The sequence below is a fragment of the Mobula hypostoma genome, chromosome 17 (assembly GCF_963921235.1).
Source record: "Mobula hypostoma chromosome 17, sMobHyp1.1, whole genome shotgun sequence".
In the NCBI taxonomy this organism is placed as follows: domain Eukaryota; kingdom Metazoa; phylum Chordata; class Chondrichthyes; order Myliobatiformes; family Myliobatidae; genus Mobula; species Mobula hypostoma.
Window position 1 is genome coordinate 41,651,908 of NC_086113.1, and position 16,680 is coordinate 41,668,587.

Consider the following 16,680-nt stretch of genomic DNA (forward strand, 5'->3'; position numbering starts at 1 on the left):
GTAGCTATTTGACCATATGAAAAGTTTTTCGTCTCTGTGTCTGGAATTTTATGCTGATAAATGATCAAATATGTTGCTTCTGTATCCAAGAGTTAATACACGACTTTTTTTTACTATTTACTGTGAGGAAGGTGATAGGGCAAAATTGCAGTCAATGGGCTAAGTTAAAGTGTATTAAGGAGTCAAAACTGAAAAGAGAGTTGAACACAGGACGGAAAGTATTATAGTTAAATGCACACAGTATACAGAATAAGGTAGATAATCTTGTAGTCCGGATAGAGATTGCCAGGTATGACATGGGCATCGCTGAGTCAAGCCTGAAAGATCATAGTTGGAAGCTTAACATCAAAGGATATACATTGTTTTGAAAGGACTGGCAGGTAGGTGCAAGGGGTGCAGTGACTCTGTTGGTAAAAAGCGAAATAAAGTCCTTACAAAGAGGTGACATAAGATCAGAAGATGTAGAATCCTTGTGGGAAGAGTTAAGAAACTGGTAGGGTAAATGACCCTGATGAAAGTTATGTACAGGCATCCAAACAGCAGCCAGGATGTGGGCTACGAATTACAAAGGGAGATAGAAAAAGTGTCTAAAAAGCGCAATGTTGTCATAGTCATGGAAGTTTTCAATATGCAGATAGATTGGAAAAATCAGGTTGGTGCTAGATCCCAAGAGAAGTAACTTGTAGAATGCCTATGCAATGTTTTTTTTTCAGAGCAGCTTGTGGTTGAGCCCACTAGGGGAATGACAATTCTGGACTGGGTGTTATGTAATGACCCAGATTTGATTAGAATTCTCCCTGCAGTTTGAGAAGCCAAAATTGGATGCATTAGTATTACAGTAGAATAAAAGGAATTACAGAGGCATGAGAGAAGAGCTGGTCAAAGTTGATTTGAAGTGGACACTAGCAAGGTTGATGACAAAACAGCAATTGTTGGAGTTTCTGGGAGCAATTCAGAAGGTGCAGGAAAGACACATCACGAAGTGGAAGAAGTATTGTGAAGGGAAGATGATGGCAAAAGCTGTAGCAAAAATTAACGGGAAGGGAGAGGATTGGGAAGCTTTTATAAACCAACAGAAAACAACTAAAAAAACCATAAAAAGAGAAAAGCTGAAATATGAGGGTAAGCTCACCAATAATATAAAATATAAAGGAAGATAAAATTTTTGTTTCCAAATATGTGAAGAGTAAAAGAGAAAAGAGAGTGGATAGCAACCACTAGAAATTAACGTGGAGAGGTAGAAATAGGAGACAATGAAATGTCAGATAAACTGTGGAAGACACCAGCAGAATGCCAGAAATAAGAAAGTGTCAGGGGGCAGTAATGAGTGTCATTGCTACTATTAAAGAGAATATGCTTGGGAAGCTTAAAACCTTAAAAGTCTGAAGGTAGATAAGTCACCTGGACCAGATGAACTGCAAGCCAGGATTCTAAAAGAAGAAGTTGAGGAGATTATGGAAGCATTAGTAATGATCTTTCGAGAATCATTAGATTCTGGAATGGGTCTGGCGGACTGCAATATTGCAAATGCCACTCCACTCTTCAAGAGGGTAGAGGGGCAGAAAAAATGAAATTATAGGCCAGTTAGTCTGACCTCAGTGGTTGGGAAGATGTTGGATTGTTAAGGATGTGCTCTTGGGATACTTGGAGGCACAGGACAAAATAGACTGAAGTCAGCATTGTTTCCTTAAGGGAAAGTATTGCCTGACAAAACTGTTGGAATTCTTTGAAGACATAACAAGCAGGATAGAGAAAGGAGAATCAGTGGATGTTGTGAACTTGGATTATCATATGGCCTTGACAAGATGCCACATATGAGGCTGCTTAACAAGTTAAGAGCCAATGGTATTACAGGAAACATACTAGCATAGATAGAGCAATAATAGATTGCAGGAGGCAAGAAGTGGGAATAAAGGGAGCCTTTTCTGTTTAGCTCCCGGTGACCAATGGTGTTCCACAGAGGTCTATCTTGAGGCTGTTTCTTTTAATGTTGTATGTCAATAATTTGGATAATGGAATTGATGGTTTTGTGGCCAGGTTTTCAGATGATACAAAGATAGGTGAAGGTAGTGTTGAGGATGCAGGGATGCTGCAGAAGGACTTAGACAGATTAAGAGAATTGGCAAATAAGTGGCAGATGGAATACAGTGACAGGAAGTGTGCGGTCCTGCACAGTGGTAGAAGAAATAACAGTATAGACTATTTTCTAAATGGAGAGAAAATTCAAAATCTGAAATGCAAAGGGACTTAGGAGTCCCCATGCATGATTTCCTAAAGGTTAATTTACAGGTTGCATTTGCGGTGAGGAAGGCAAATCCAATGTTAGCATTCATTATGAGAGGACTAGAATATGAAAACAATGATATAATGTTGAGGCTTTATAAAGAGTATTATGAGCATTTTGGGGCCCCTTATTTAAAAAGACTGTGCTGACATTGGAGAGGGTTCAAAGGAGGTTCATGCAAATGATTCCAGGAATGAAAACTTTATCATTTGAGAAGTGTTTGATGGCTCTGGGTCTGTATTCACTGAAATTCAGAAGTATGAGGGGGGGATCTCAATGAAAGGCACTTGACAAGGTTCCACATGGTAGGCTTATTCAGAAAGTCAGAAGGCATGGGATCCAGGGAAGTTTGGCCAGGTGGATTCAGAATTGGCTTGCCTGCAGAAAGCAGAGGGTCATGGTGGAGGCAGTACATTTGGATTGGAGGGTTGTGACTAGTGGTGTCCCACAAGGATCGGTTCTGAGACCTCTACTTTTTGTGATATTTATTAATGACCTCCATGTGGGGTAGAAGGATGGGTTGGAAAGTTTGCAGATGACACAAAGGTTGGTGGTGTTGGGGATAGTGTAGAGGATTGTCGAAGATTGCAGCGAGACATTGATAGGATGCAGAAGTGGGCTGAGAAGTGGCCGATAGAGTTCAACCCGGAGAAGTGTGAGGTGGTACACTTTGGAAGGACAAACTCCAAGGCAGAGTACAAAGTAAATGACAGGATACTTGGTAGTGTGGAGGAGCAGAGGGATCTGGGGGTACATGTCCACAGATCCCTGAAAGTTACCTCACAGGTAGCTAGGGTAGTTAAGAAAGCTTATGGGGTGTTAGCTTTCATAAGTCGAGGGATAGAGTTTAAGAGTCGTGAGGTAATGATGCAGCTGTATGAAACTCTGGTTAGGCCACACTTGGAGCACCGTGTCCAGTTCTGGTTGCCTCACTAGAGGAAGGATGTGGAAGCATTGGAAAGGGTGCAGAAGAGATTTACCAGGATGCTGCCTGGTTTAGAGAGTATGCATTATGATCAGAGATTAAGGGAGCTAGGGCTTTACTCTCTGGAGAGAAGGACATGATAGAGGTATACAAAATATTAAGAGGAATAGATAGAGTGGATAGCCAGTGCCTCTTCCCCAGGGCACCACTGCTCAATACAAGAGGACATGGCTTTAAGATAAGGGGTGGGAAGTTCAAGGGGGTATTAGAGGAAGATTTTTTACTCAGAGAGTGGTTGGTGCGTGGAATGCACTGCCTGAGTCAGTGGTGGAGGCAGATACACTAGTGAAATTTAAGAGACTACTAGACATGTACATAGAGGAAATTAAGGTGGGGGGTTAGTTGGGAGGCAAGGTTTAAGGGTTGGTACAACATTGTGGGCCACAGGGCCTGTACTGTGCTGCACTATTCTATGTTCTATGAAACCTATCCAATGTTGAAAGGCCTTGAGAGAGTGGTGATGGAGAGGACACTTTCTATGTTGGGGAAGTCTCGGATGAGAGGACAGTATGTGGTCATGCACATTGGCCTCAGAATAGAGGGACATCCATTTAGAATGGAGATGAGGAGGAATTTCTTGAGCCAGAAAGTGGTGAATCTGTTCAATTTGTTGCCACAGATGGCTGTGGAGGCCAAGTCATTAGGTATACTTAAGGCACATTTAAAATTGTTGATTGGTCAGGTCATGAAGACTTACGGGGAGAAGGCAGGAGACTGGAGCTGAGAGGGAAATATATCAGTCATGATAAAATGGCAGAGATTATTCAATGGGCCAAATGGTATAATTCTGGTCCTATGTCTTATGGTCTTATGGTCAGGTGTTGGGTCCCCTCTCCCTACCAAGGAGAAGATACTTCCAGTTAACAAAGGACTTAAACACAGTTCATTTGTTTTCAGTAATAAACACTTAAATCCAACAATAACTTTAAAGCACATTTAAAACTCAAATTTCTATTTTAAACATTCCCAAATTATAAACCATTTATAAAACACCAACTATTTCCAAAGTTTGCTAACTTTGATAGTTAAGCTGAAATAGTGACATTTATTGAGAAAGCTGCCTAAACATGGAATAAGAGTTCCAAAGTACAGGTACAATTCTTATAAACTAAAACACACACAATGCATGTGAACACGTTGTCTATTGCAGAAACCAAAGCAGGAGGAATGGATTCTTGTTCACCCCTTGTTCCTTTCAGAGCTTCTCGACGTTCCTTTCCTCATTCCTAGGAAGCCTAAATTGCTCTCTGCATTTGTACCATTTTTCTCCCACTTGGATGACTTCACACATTTATGATATTTCCTCAGATATCGTTAACACAAATGCTCTAAAAGCATTTTTGGAGAGATAGACATAAGCTCAATGTTCACAGTTTACAAATAACATTATAAAGCTAACTTCCTTGAACCCATAAACCTTGCAACTACAAATGCATTAGTTACTGATATACTAAATGGTATTACATCAGTTCTGCAAGCCTCCTTGAACTATAACATAAGAGTCAGCTTATCTGTTTGAAACAACAAAAATTAAACAACATATTGTATTGTACTCTACTCTTGAGCAATAATAAAGCAATTTCAATGACCTGTCATGGTCCTGTCCATGAAATCCGCATTCCAGTTCATGGTCTGGTCCATCGAACCTTGCTCCAGGTTTTCCTGTCTACCCTGTTTCTGTTCCTGTTTGAGCACTAATTGAGGCAGCTGATTCTTGTTGGGGCTGGCTGCATAAACACGTCCAGAGACCAGGGTGTGGCTGCTGGATTGTTCTTGTCCTTGCTCCTTGTATCCCTTCCCCGCCTTCTGTTTCCTCGCCTGAAGCTTTGCCTTGCCTTGTCTTGTCTTGCTGGTAACTCTCGCCTCACCTTAGGTTCTTGTCTTGCCTTGCATTGCCTGAAGCCTTGCCTTGTCTTGCCGGTAACTCTCGCCTCATCTCGCCTGAAGTCTTGTCTTTGAGCCACCCTGTACCTAGCTCCCCTCCTGTCCCTAACCTCCGTCGGGTAAGCCAGGCCAGATTGCCATTACCCTGCGATGGGTCCTGTCCCTTGCCTCCGTCGGGTGGAGTACCGTGCCCTGCCCAGGAGTACCGCGCCCTGCCCAGGAGGAGCTTCAAGCTCCCAAGCCTCTAGCCAAGCCTCACCTCAAGTCTCTAGCCGAGCCTTGCCTCAAGTCTCTAGCCGAGCCTCATCCCAGGCCAAGCTTCAAGACCCCAAGCCTCAAGCCTCGGGTCTCAAGCCTTGCCCCAAGCCTCGGGTCTCAAGCCTCGCCTCGGGCCTCAAGCCTCACCTCAAGCCTCGGGTCGCAAGCCTCGCCTCAGGTATCTGGTCTCAAGCCTTGTCTCAAGTCTCTGGTCTCACACCTCGTCCTGCCTGCCAGCCAAGTCACGTCCTTGCCTAGTTCTGGGGTCCAAGCCAGAGGAAAGACCAAGGTTCTGGGTCCTTGTGCAGTCTCTGGCTCGAAGTCCAAGCCCTGGCTTCTAGCTCTCTTGTCCAGTCCTGTTCCGGGTTGCCAGTTTTCGTGTCCATGTCCTAGCCCTCACCCTGTATCCTAGTCCTGTCCCTAGTACTTCAGTGTCTGTCTTGCACTTTCCCATTCCCAGCCAGCTCCTTATGACATGACCAGCATCTGCTTATACACAGAAAGACCATCTTCTAAATACAAACCTTGTTTGCAAAGCTGTGTTTTTAACTTCAAGCTGTTTAATGCTTTCCATTTACACTTTAAGAACTGAAGACTGACTTCCGTTTACAACTAGATGTTAAACAAACTGTTAGTTGGAAGTTTTATTACATCTGTTTTTGAACTTACAAGTGGCAGCTATTGTGTTTGGAAAACAAGTTAGTAAACAACCAAGGAGTAAGTACATATCACGATTGATTACTGTAAGTTGTCCCCTAGTGTTGCTAAATAGGAAAAGAATGAAAAGGAGAGCGCTGTGCACTTCAGCAGGAATAAGGAGGAACTGGACTGTTAGATTGGCTCTGTTTGGAGTCAAATAACTTCTTGTGTATGAATGGGTATGTGAATCTATGTTTAAAAGAGACATGCTTGAAAACCCTATCAATATGGTAACGTTAAGGGAAAAAAAAATCATAGAATCACCTGCATAGAAAGTCTTATAATCAAAACAGATATGACAGGAATGCAGAATGAAATGAATCCTTACAGGAAACAGTGCAGGAGGAGGTGTCATCAGGACAACTGTGGGATTTTATGGATTTGTAATGAATATTGATATCTAAGCTGAAAAAGTGACATTTATTGAGAAAAGAAGGGAATATTAGAAATGGACTTTATGAAAGTGGGAACAGTGTGGATTTTAGTAATGAATATAATAAATTTCTCCAGTTTTCTATAAATGCAGGAAGCAACACCAATGACTATATTAATGTACCAGAAAAAACAGTCAGAGAAAAGACCTGATTAGGGCTAATGCAGGGACTGCTACACATATCCTACAAGAAGGAGTTTGGACTCATTTGAGTTCCTATAGCTACACCTTTGACCTGGAGAAAATGAGTGGAATTGAACAAGCTGTTCCATATAGTAAGTTCAACTGGATGAATGAGGCAGCCTGTTTGGGAGAAGTTAAAGCCCCTTGTAGCCCGATGTGAAATGGAGATGCAGTGGGTTCAGATGTCCACAGTGAAGATGGGTTGGTTGACAGAGGCACCTGTGGAGTAAAGGATAAAAACAGGAGCGACTCAACATAGAGTCATAGAGCACTACAAGCACAGAAGCTGGCTCTTTGGCCCATCTAGTCCATGCCAGCCTGATTTTCTGCCTAGTCCCATCTTCCTGCATCTAGATCACAGCCCTCCATACCACTCATCAATGGATCTATCCAAACTTCTGTTAAATCATACAATTCATCCCATATCTATCACTTTTGCTGGCAGCTCATTCCACACTCACACCAGTGTGAAGTAGTTCTCCCTCAGACTTCCCTTAGATATTTCACCTTTCATCTAAAACCTTGACCTCTAGTCTGTCTCACCCAACCTGATGAGAAAAAGCCTGCATGCATTTACCCTCTCTATATGCCTTGTAGTTCTGTATACCTCTATAAAATACCCCCTCATTCTTCTGTGATCCAGGGAATAAAGTTCTAACTGATCCTCAGCTACTCAAATAATTTTCTCTGCACTTTTTCAATCTTATTGCTATCATTCCTATAGGTGACACAGTACACTATAGCTGGCCTTACCAATGTCTTATACAGCTTCAACAGAACACTCACTCATGCTTTAATTTATGAAGGACAATGTGCCAAAACTCTCTTTATGACCAAAACTCTCTTTATGTACAAGCATACAGGAGAGGGAGGGAGGGAGAGAGCGAGAGAGAGAGAGAGAGAGAGAGAGAGAGAGGGAAAAATGCCTAAGACTTTTGCACAGGACTGTAGTCGTTTTAATATTGCACTGTACTACTGACACAAAAGAAAACAAATTTAATGACATGTGAGTGATGATAAACCTGATTCTTATATGTCTCTATCATAGACTGAGACTGTGAAGGGGTCAAGGAGAGGGAATCAGGGTTGGGAAAAGGGGGAAGGAGCAGGAAACACCAGAGAGACATTCTGTAATGATCAATAAACCAATTGTTTGGAATCAAATTATCTTGCCTGGTATCTCAGGGCTGGGTGTGTTTGCACCCACGCCAACGCCCAGCACTGGTACTCCTTTTCTGCCACCTGTCCCACATCCCTCCTGTGGTGCACCATCCTTGTCATTCTCAACATCCTTTGCTCCCATTGGATTTACTAATTTACTCTCTGTTCTTCATTGACAAATTCAAGAGAGAGTTAGGCAACCTAACTATATATAGGTGCCAAAGGCTTTTGCAGAGTACTGTACATGTGATGTCACTTTCAAGGAACATGGATCTGCACTCCCAGGCTGCTTTGTTCTAATCCACATCTCAGTGCTCTGCCATTCACTCTACAAGTATTATTCTGGTTTTCCCTCCCAAACTGCAACACTTCACACCTGAAAACTTTAAATTCTATCTGCCATTTTCAACCCATTTTCACAGCTGGTGTGAGTTTTTTTAGCTTCTTGCCATCCACTATGCTTCCATTCTTGGTGTCATCTGCAAATGTGCTGATCCATTTTAACACACTATCACCCAAATCATTAATATAGATGACAAATAACAAGAGACACAGCAACAATCCCTGTGGCACACCAGTACTCATAGGCCTCCCGTCAGAGGGACAACTGTCTTCTAACATTCTCTGGATTTTTCCTTGAGACTGATGTTGAATCCAATTTACTATTTCATCCTGAATGCCAAGCAACTGAACCTTCTGGACCAGTTTGAGATGTTTCTGACTTCGATATATCATCGAAGAGTCTTTCTTGTCTACAGAACTTCCTGTTTGCTCTCCTGATCTTCTCCTTTCCTCTCTTCAGTTCTAAGCTAAGGAGCCAGGCTCTGTGCCTGAGATCTGACTGCTGCAGCTCTCCTCGGTAGGCCGTCTTGAAGAGAGAAAGGATAGAGTCAATGTATGAATAACTCATTTATGTAGGATGTGAGCAGACTGAAACATTACTTCTGCTAGGATTATCCAATTGTTATTGGGGTTGAATGACCATGAGGCTTGAGGTTATTCAAAGAAGATCTCATAAGGAAATATGGTCAGTAATCATATGATGGACCCTCTGCTGATATGCAGTGGTAGGCGAGGGTCCAGACAGAAGTATGAGGAGATATTTTAGAGCTGATGTTTGCTATGATATAGCAACTCCACCCTTTCCAATACAGCTGAAAAAGTTGCGGGGATTGGTCTTTATAGTGTATGGAATGTAGTGTAGGAAAGTTTAAGACCACGCACTTTGGTAGAAGGAATAAAGCTGTAGACTATTTTGTAAATAGGGAGAAAATTCAGAAATCAGAGATGCAAAGGCACTTGGAAGTTTCTGTCCAGGATTCCCTAAAGGTTATCTTGCAGGTTGAATCGGTGGTAAAGAAGGCAAATGCAATGTTAGCATTCATTTTGAGTGGACTACAATATAAAGGGATGTGATGCTGAGGCCTCATAATGCATTGGTCACACTGCATTTGGAATATTGTAAACAGTTTTGGGTCCCTTGGAAAAGGTGTGCTGGCATTGAAGAGGGTCCAGAGGAGGTTCACGAGGATGATACTGGGAAAGTAAGGGTTAATGTATGAGGAGTGTTTGATGGCTTTGGGCCTGTACACACTGGAGTTCAGGAGAATGAGGGAGGAGGACCGTCCCTGTCTGCAAATGGAGTAGCTGTAATTTTGTGCTGCTCTTAGTTTTCTTTCTCTCCCTCTAGTTTAAACTTTGAATTTAAATTTTTTATTTGCTGATTCTTGAGGGGCAACAATATGTCTATGTCTACAAGAAGTGGGAAGAATTTACCTGAACCTAGTGATAAAGGTAATGGGAAAGGAAAGGTGCAAAAGGAAAGATTTGATGAAATGCCATCGTGGGCTGAAGATGTCGTTCGGACTCTGAATTTAATCAAGAATCAGAATCGATCAATTAAAGACCAACTGGAAAAGAATAGTAATGAAATGAAGTCATTTCTGGGAAAACTTAAAGACTGGGAAACTCAAGTTATTACACATGAAGAGAAATTGAAGATAACTAAGCAAAAGTTGTCTGAAGCTACAACTTATTTGGAAAGATATCAAAACAAGATTATAGACCTGTAAACTAGGACTCGCCGAAAGAATATACAAATTGTTGGGCTGCAAGAAGGAGCTGAAGATGGAGATTTAACTGCTTACTTTGGTAAGCTTTTCCACACTTTATTTCCTATCATTTTATTAAAGCCGCCTGCTATAGAAAGGGCACACAGGGCGTTTACTTCAAAATTGAAGGATTCTAGTAAACCAAGATCTGTTCTGGTTTGCCTTCATCACTTTAAAATTAAAGTTCAAATAATGCGACAGGCAAGAACACAGAGTTTTTAGATTTATGGAGTCTGAGCTCCGTTTCTACGAAGATTACCCAAGAGAGATAATGGAACAAAGATCAAAATTTGCCCTGGTAATGAAACAGACATATGATAAAAAACTCTTTCCCTCGCTGAGGTACCCAACAAGACAAAGTTTTTCCTGCTAATTCTCCTCCTCCTACCTCTTTTGATCCAAAAGCTGCACTGGACTTTGTTCAGGCTATACCCACCGCTGTTACTGACGCCCCTACTGAATGAACTGTCTGAAAGGTTGTTTGACTATCTGCAAATTATTTGTATTTTGGAAAGAAGATCTATGAAGGTCATATGTATATTTCATTGAGAGACTAATTAAAAGAGACAAGGAGAGTTGTTCATTATTGCATATTGTTGGATTTCCTTTGGAAAGAAGATTTACGGCTCAAGTATGACTGTCTAAATGATCATCTGAACATTCGACTGAGAGAAGAAGATAAGGGGATTTGTTCCTTTAATTTAATACTTGATTTGAGTTTTCTTTGTTTCTTTTTTTAATCAGCTAATTGGTAGTTTTTTCCTACTAATAGGGTTTTATATAGATATATATATTATTAATTAGTATTTTTGAAAATTCAGCTGGGTCAAATATACTATTAATTTTTTTCTGTTTTATTATAACATTTAATAATTGAATTTAAAGTTTTTCAAGGAGTTAATGTTAAACTTAAAGATGGCGCTGGTTTTCCTCTCCAAGAGATAATATTGTTTTGGTTCCTTCTTGTTTATTCGATGATGGAATGCAAATGCTTTTCTTTGTTGAGACTTTATTGTCTTTTTTACAAGGTCACTCTACTCTTTTTACTAACTGGGGGGAGGGAAAGAAAATACAGATGGAGTGGTCAGTGGCTTTGAACTCTATCACAGATTGCTTGCCTTTTTCATGGGTTTTCGGGAAGGGGGTGAGATTAGAGTTAAGGGCTTTTTCCCAGTGAGTGTTTCTGGAGGATGCGTATTTTCTATCTGGTTGTATTTTTCATCGTCGCCATTTTTGATCATCCTGTATTGGTATGTGCTGTGCACATATATAAAGTAGAATAAAATTATAGTATGGTATTTAAACGGATTAATATAATAAGTTGGAATGTACATGGTTGGAATCATCCTATTAAATGAAAAAAGACTTTTAAAATTATTAATTGATTCCAACCTGATATAATTTTTGCTCAAGAGACACATATCAGGGCGGGAGATCAAAATAGATTTTTTGGATGGTGCAATGGTTTGCAATTCCACTCTACTTCTCAGAGTAAAACAAAAGGCGTGTCTACTTTTATTAAATCTAATATATTTATTCAAGAGGGTATTGAATCAGATTGTAATGGTAGATTTTTAATTGTTAAAGGAACGATCTGTAACAGAAAAGTTGTTTTGGTTAATTTGTATGGTCCTAACTTAGATGATCCTTTTTTTAAAAAGGTATTTTGGAATAATTCCTCAAAATACTCATGGTATTTCTGTGTCTGACCAACATATTATTGCATTTGTTACATTTTTAGCTAGGAGGGCCATCCTGTTGAAGTGGAAGGATACATCAGCTCCGACTTTGTCACAATGCTTCTCTCAAGTGATGCTGTGTCTTAGTTTGGAGAAAATTAGAAGTCGAACCTTTGAACCTTTATTTGATTTTGAGAAAAGATGGGGCTCATTTGCTCATTATTATCATTTGAGCTAATTGATCTAATTGTAAATTTTTTGGTATATTTTCTTTTCTTGCTGGCGGTTTGATGTTTATTTTTAGAAGCTTTTTGTACGATGCATGGCTCCGGGGTTGTACACCTAATGGGTTCTTTTTTTCTCACTTTTTCTGCTCAGTAGGTTTTTTTTGTTATCACAATTTTTTTTCAATCTTTAAGATAATGTCTTTTTTGAGGCATTGTAAGTATTGTTACTTCAATGTACTCGTTATTTCTTTTGTATAATATAACAATAAAAAGATTTGAAAAGAAAGAAGAATGAGGGGGATTTAATTGAAACCTATTATATATTGAAAGGCCTAGATAGAGTGGATGTGGAGAGGATGTTTCCTATCGTGGGGGAGTCTAGGATCAGAGGGCACAGCCTTAGAATAGAAAGATGTCCTTTTATAACAGAGATGAGGAGAAATTTCTTGAGCCAGAGTTTGGTGAATCTGTGGAATTCATTGCCACAGATAGCTGCAGAAGCCAAGTTGTTGAGTAGACTTAAAGTGGAATTGATAGGTTCTTGATTAGTCAGGCCCTCAAAGGTTATGGGGAAAAGGCAGGAGAATGGAGTTGAGAGGGATAATAAATCAACCATGATAGAATTGTGCAGCAGGGATGGGCCAAATAGCCCAATTCTACTCCAATGTCTTATAGACTTATTTTCTTAGCAAATTTCTAAAAGTTCAGAAGGGTTAGGTTAGAGTGAGTACAGGTAGACCATCAAGGCAGTTATCGTTGTTTCATTGGCAGTCAACAATGACTAATGGGGAACTAACCTTGAGGGCAGGCTCTCGTTGGATTGTAAAATCTGGAGATTTTAAAATATGGCTCACAGATTGGAGGATGAAGACTTAAGACCAAAGATACGGTCATGGAGGTAAAGGCAATGAACTAGGTGTTCGAAGTTATGCTGGGCTTGGCATTCATTAAGACAGGGACAAAAGGAGGTAAAACTGAGGCCTCTACCGAGGACTGATGTAGGTGGATTGTTCAGATGTTCCGAGAGGTCAAGATCCAAAGGGGTAGTGAAAACATAGCTGTAGATAAAATTTAGAAGGAGAGATGGAAATTAGAACAGAAGGATGGTGGTAAAATGTCTACAGATGAATTAGCATTTAAATATTAGAATTAGTATGGAGTTAGTCCATGCATGCATGCATGCATGTATCATGCCAAACTTCAAAAGATTTTTTTAATTTTCTGCTGTTTTAGGGTTTGAAAGGACCACCAGGGAAAGTACCCATGAGCGTAAGTCATTTCTATGCATGCTGTCAACTGCAAGTTCTTTCCAAAAATCAATTTTTGAAAATCTGAAAGATCCAGAATTATCCATTTCTCTTTTACAGCCATGTGAACTCCTAACATATATTCGAAACAATTGCCGTAAGTTCCATAGTTCTTCAATACATTACAATGTTTTTAAAGTAAATTAATTCCTTTTAATTACTACTCAACAGAAGACTTCGAAAAGACATAATTTGATACTTACTCGTAATAACTACATTAATGTTACTAAAGTTTTAAAACACTGAGACAGAAAAGTGATCAACTTCCCAGATGACCGCATTTAATTTTTGTTTTAGTGGCTTTTGAATGCTCCTTTAAATACAATCCTAAACAATAGAGAAAAAGACTATTTAGACTATTCCATGACATCAGGCACACAACAAGAATTTTAGCTAGTGTGATCATTTTCCTGTCAACGTTTTTCTTGTGAGATACTGTAATATTATGTGCACTGAACACAACTGGGTAAAATAATTCTTAGATGAAAGCAAGATGTATTTGTGACTAAAGTTCATCTCCCTAGGGATGTATTGTATTTAAATTGTAATGTAGAGTTTATATTTAAAGGAAATAATTAGATCTTTTTTCTTATTTTCCCCTGCCAGCTTGCTGTTCATCAAGTGAGTGTTTTTGCTCTTTTTTAATTTGCAATGGCATTATTTCAATTCATTTATGAAGTCATTATACTTCTATTCTAACACGGGAGAGCTGCTCTGTTGAAAGCCTAAATTTTCTTGTTCTTGTTGCATTTTGTGCAGGGTGAGGGGATTTGGGGGGGGTGTGGTTGGTGATCATGTTGCCATTCTTTTTTTATGTGCAGTGGGGGAGAGGGGAGGTTGCTGTTTCTCTTTGAACCTGACTTCCGTGGTTTTCTGTGTTTCATTGCTATCTGGAGAAGATGAATCTCAGAGTTGTATACTTCATACATACTTTGATAATAAATGAATCTTTGAAACTTTGAATTTGGACTGATACCCTAAATCTTTTATAAGATAAGCCATCACACTGGAGTCTCATTCTTGTCACATTATTTAAGGAAGAATATAAAAGTCCTGATGATGGAATATTAGAGATCACAGATTTTAGTAGAAATGAGATTTTTTTTTACCTTGGAGCAAAGAGGGCTGAGAAGAGATTTAATAGGATGTACAAGGTCATAATGGATTTAAAGAGTACAAGTGGAAAAGAGGCGTTTCCATTATTGGTTAGCTCAAGGACCATTTCAAGGGGATAGGGGAAAATGAGACAAAATACTTTCATGCAGAGTGGTTATGATTTGAAATGCACTCACTGCGAGAGTGGTGAAAGAAGCATCCAGCACCTTCAAATAATATCGCCAGTTTGGGGAAAGCAAGTACACAGTCAATGGGGAGAATTGTGTGAATGTGACTGCATGGCTTATTCTGCACAGCATGGACATATTGGGCTGAATGGCCACTTGATCAATGTAGCATGATTCTATCATGCTATGAAACTATTTGAAAGAGAGGACATTTCCCTGGCCAATGCATTATCTAACTGTTAAACTATTTATAGAGCAACATTGCAGTTTATAGGGAAAGGAGTACAGAGCATGCTGGAAAAACTCAACAAGTGAGGCAGCATCTATGCAACAAAAAAGAGAGTTATCAGTTTACATCAAAGACCTCAATTCTGAATGAAAGGTGTTTATACCATGGATATTGCCCGCCCTGCTGACTGTTTCTGTTTTCTTCTATGTAAGATTTCCAGCATCTGCGCTTTTTCTTTGATTTTTCACCTGTAGTTTTTGGGATCTTGCTTGCAAGTTGCTTGTTGGATTTTCTAGAACAGTGGTGATTACATTTCAGAAGTATTTAACTAGTTTTAAAGCAGTCTTGCGACTATGTAACATGCTACACAAATGCAAGTGTATTTTTATTTTTCTACCTTAAAGGAATGAACGATTTTTCATTTCAGAAAGCTCTGAGTGCCCTGTTTATCCTTTGGACCTCGTGTTTGCATTGGATTTGTCTTCAGATGTTTCTCCAGCTGTATTTAACAGAATGAAGAGGATAATGATGGAATTGGTGCAAGATCTTAAAATAACCAGAAGTACTTGCCCAGAGGGAGCACGTGTGGCAGTTCTTACCTACAGCTCCACACCAAAAATATTCTTACGGTTCTCAGAACACAGAAATAAGAAGAAACTTCTGCAATTACTGCAGGATCTAGCTTATGAGCGGTCAGCTAGAAGGCAGGATATTGGATCAGCAATGAGGTTTGTTGCAAGAAATACTTTCAAGCATACTCGTGGTGGCATCCTTACCAGAAAAGTAGCAGCCTTTATTACCAATGGACCATCTGAAGACAAGTCAGCAATCTTGACTGCAGCTCTCGAGTTCAGTGCCTTGGACATCACCCCAGTTGTCATTTCTTTTGCTGATGTCCCTGACATAGAGCTTGCCTTCCAGGTACAATATACTATCTACTATATTTTACAGATGATGCATTTATTTGTGGTCCCCATCACATTTTCCTGTTTAAAGTTTCTATGCTTGCATTTGTAATGCAAATTTCTCTTTCTGTCATTGACCCCATCTGCCAATGGGAGCACAATGAAAGGATGTAAAAAAACCCATCAGATCTAGGAACAGTAGCACGCCACTTAGCCCGTCAAGTTTGTTCCGCCATTCCATCATGGCTGATTGATTATCCCTCTCAACCTCATTCCCTTGCCTTCTCCCTCTAACCTTCAATGCCCTTGCTAATCAAGAACTTGTAAACCTCTACTTTAAGTATACCCAATGACTTGGCTCAGCTGCCTATGGCATTGAATTCCACTGATTCACTAACTGCTGGCTAAAGAAATTCCTCCTCATCTCTGTTACAAAGGGATGTCCTTCTGTTTTGTGGCTATGCCCCCTTGTCTTAGACTCCCCACTATTGGAAACATTTTCTCCACATCCATTCTATCTAGGCCATTCAATATTAGATAGGTTTCAATGTGATCTGCCCTGCCACCCCCATCCCCCATTCTTTAAACTCCAGTGAGTGCAGGACAAGGGCCCTAGAGCCTTCAAACAGTCCTCATATATTAACCAGTTCAATCTTGAAATCATTCTCGTGAACCTCCTCTGGACCCTTTCCAATGCCAGAAAATCCTTTCTTTGATAGGGGGTCTATAAACAGCTCACAGTGCTCCAAATGCAGTCTGACCAATGCACTATAAAGCCTTAGCACTGAACATTTGCTTTCATATTCTAGTACTCAAAAAATGAATACTAACACTGAATTTGCCTTCCTTACCATCAGCTCAACCTACAAGTTATCCTTTAGGGAATCCTGCACAAGGGCTCACAAGTCCCTTTGCACTTCTGATTTCTGAATTTTCTCTCCATTTAGAAAATAGTCTATGTCTTTCTTCCTTCTCAAAGTTTAAAATACAATGTAAATTTATTATCAATGTCACCATATACAACCCTGGGATTCATTTTCTTGCAGGCATAT

At 40.0% G+C, this 16,680-nt stretch overlaps 1 protein-coding gene across 1 annotated transcript in view; it reads left to right on the plus strand.

Moving 5' to 3' along the window:
* Nucleotides 1-16,680, plus strand: part of LOC134358003 (collagen alpha-6(VI) chain-like) — a 154,352-nt gene that overhangs the window by 128,582 nt on the left and 9,090 nt on the right. The window contains 4 exon segments of the mRNA XM_063069863.1: nt 13,138-13,173; nt 13,272-13,308; nt 13,818-13,832; nt 15,151-15,644. Of these exon segments, the coding sequence (XP_062925933.1) occupies nt 13,138-13,173; nt 13,272-13,308; nt 13,818-13,832; nt 15,151-15,644 (582 nt within the window).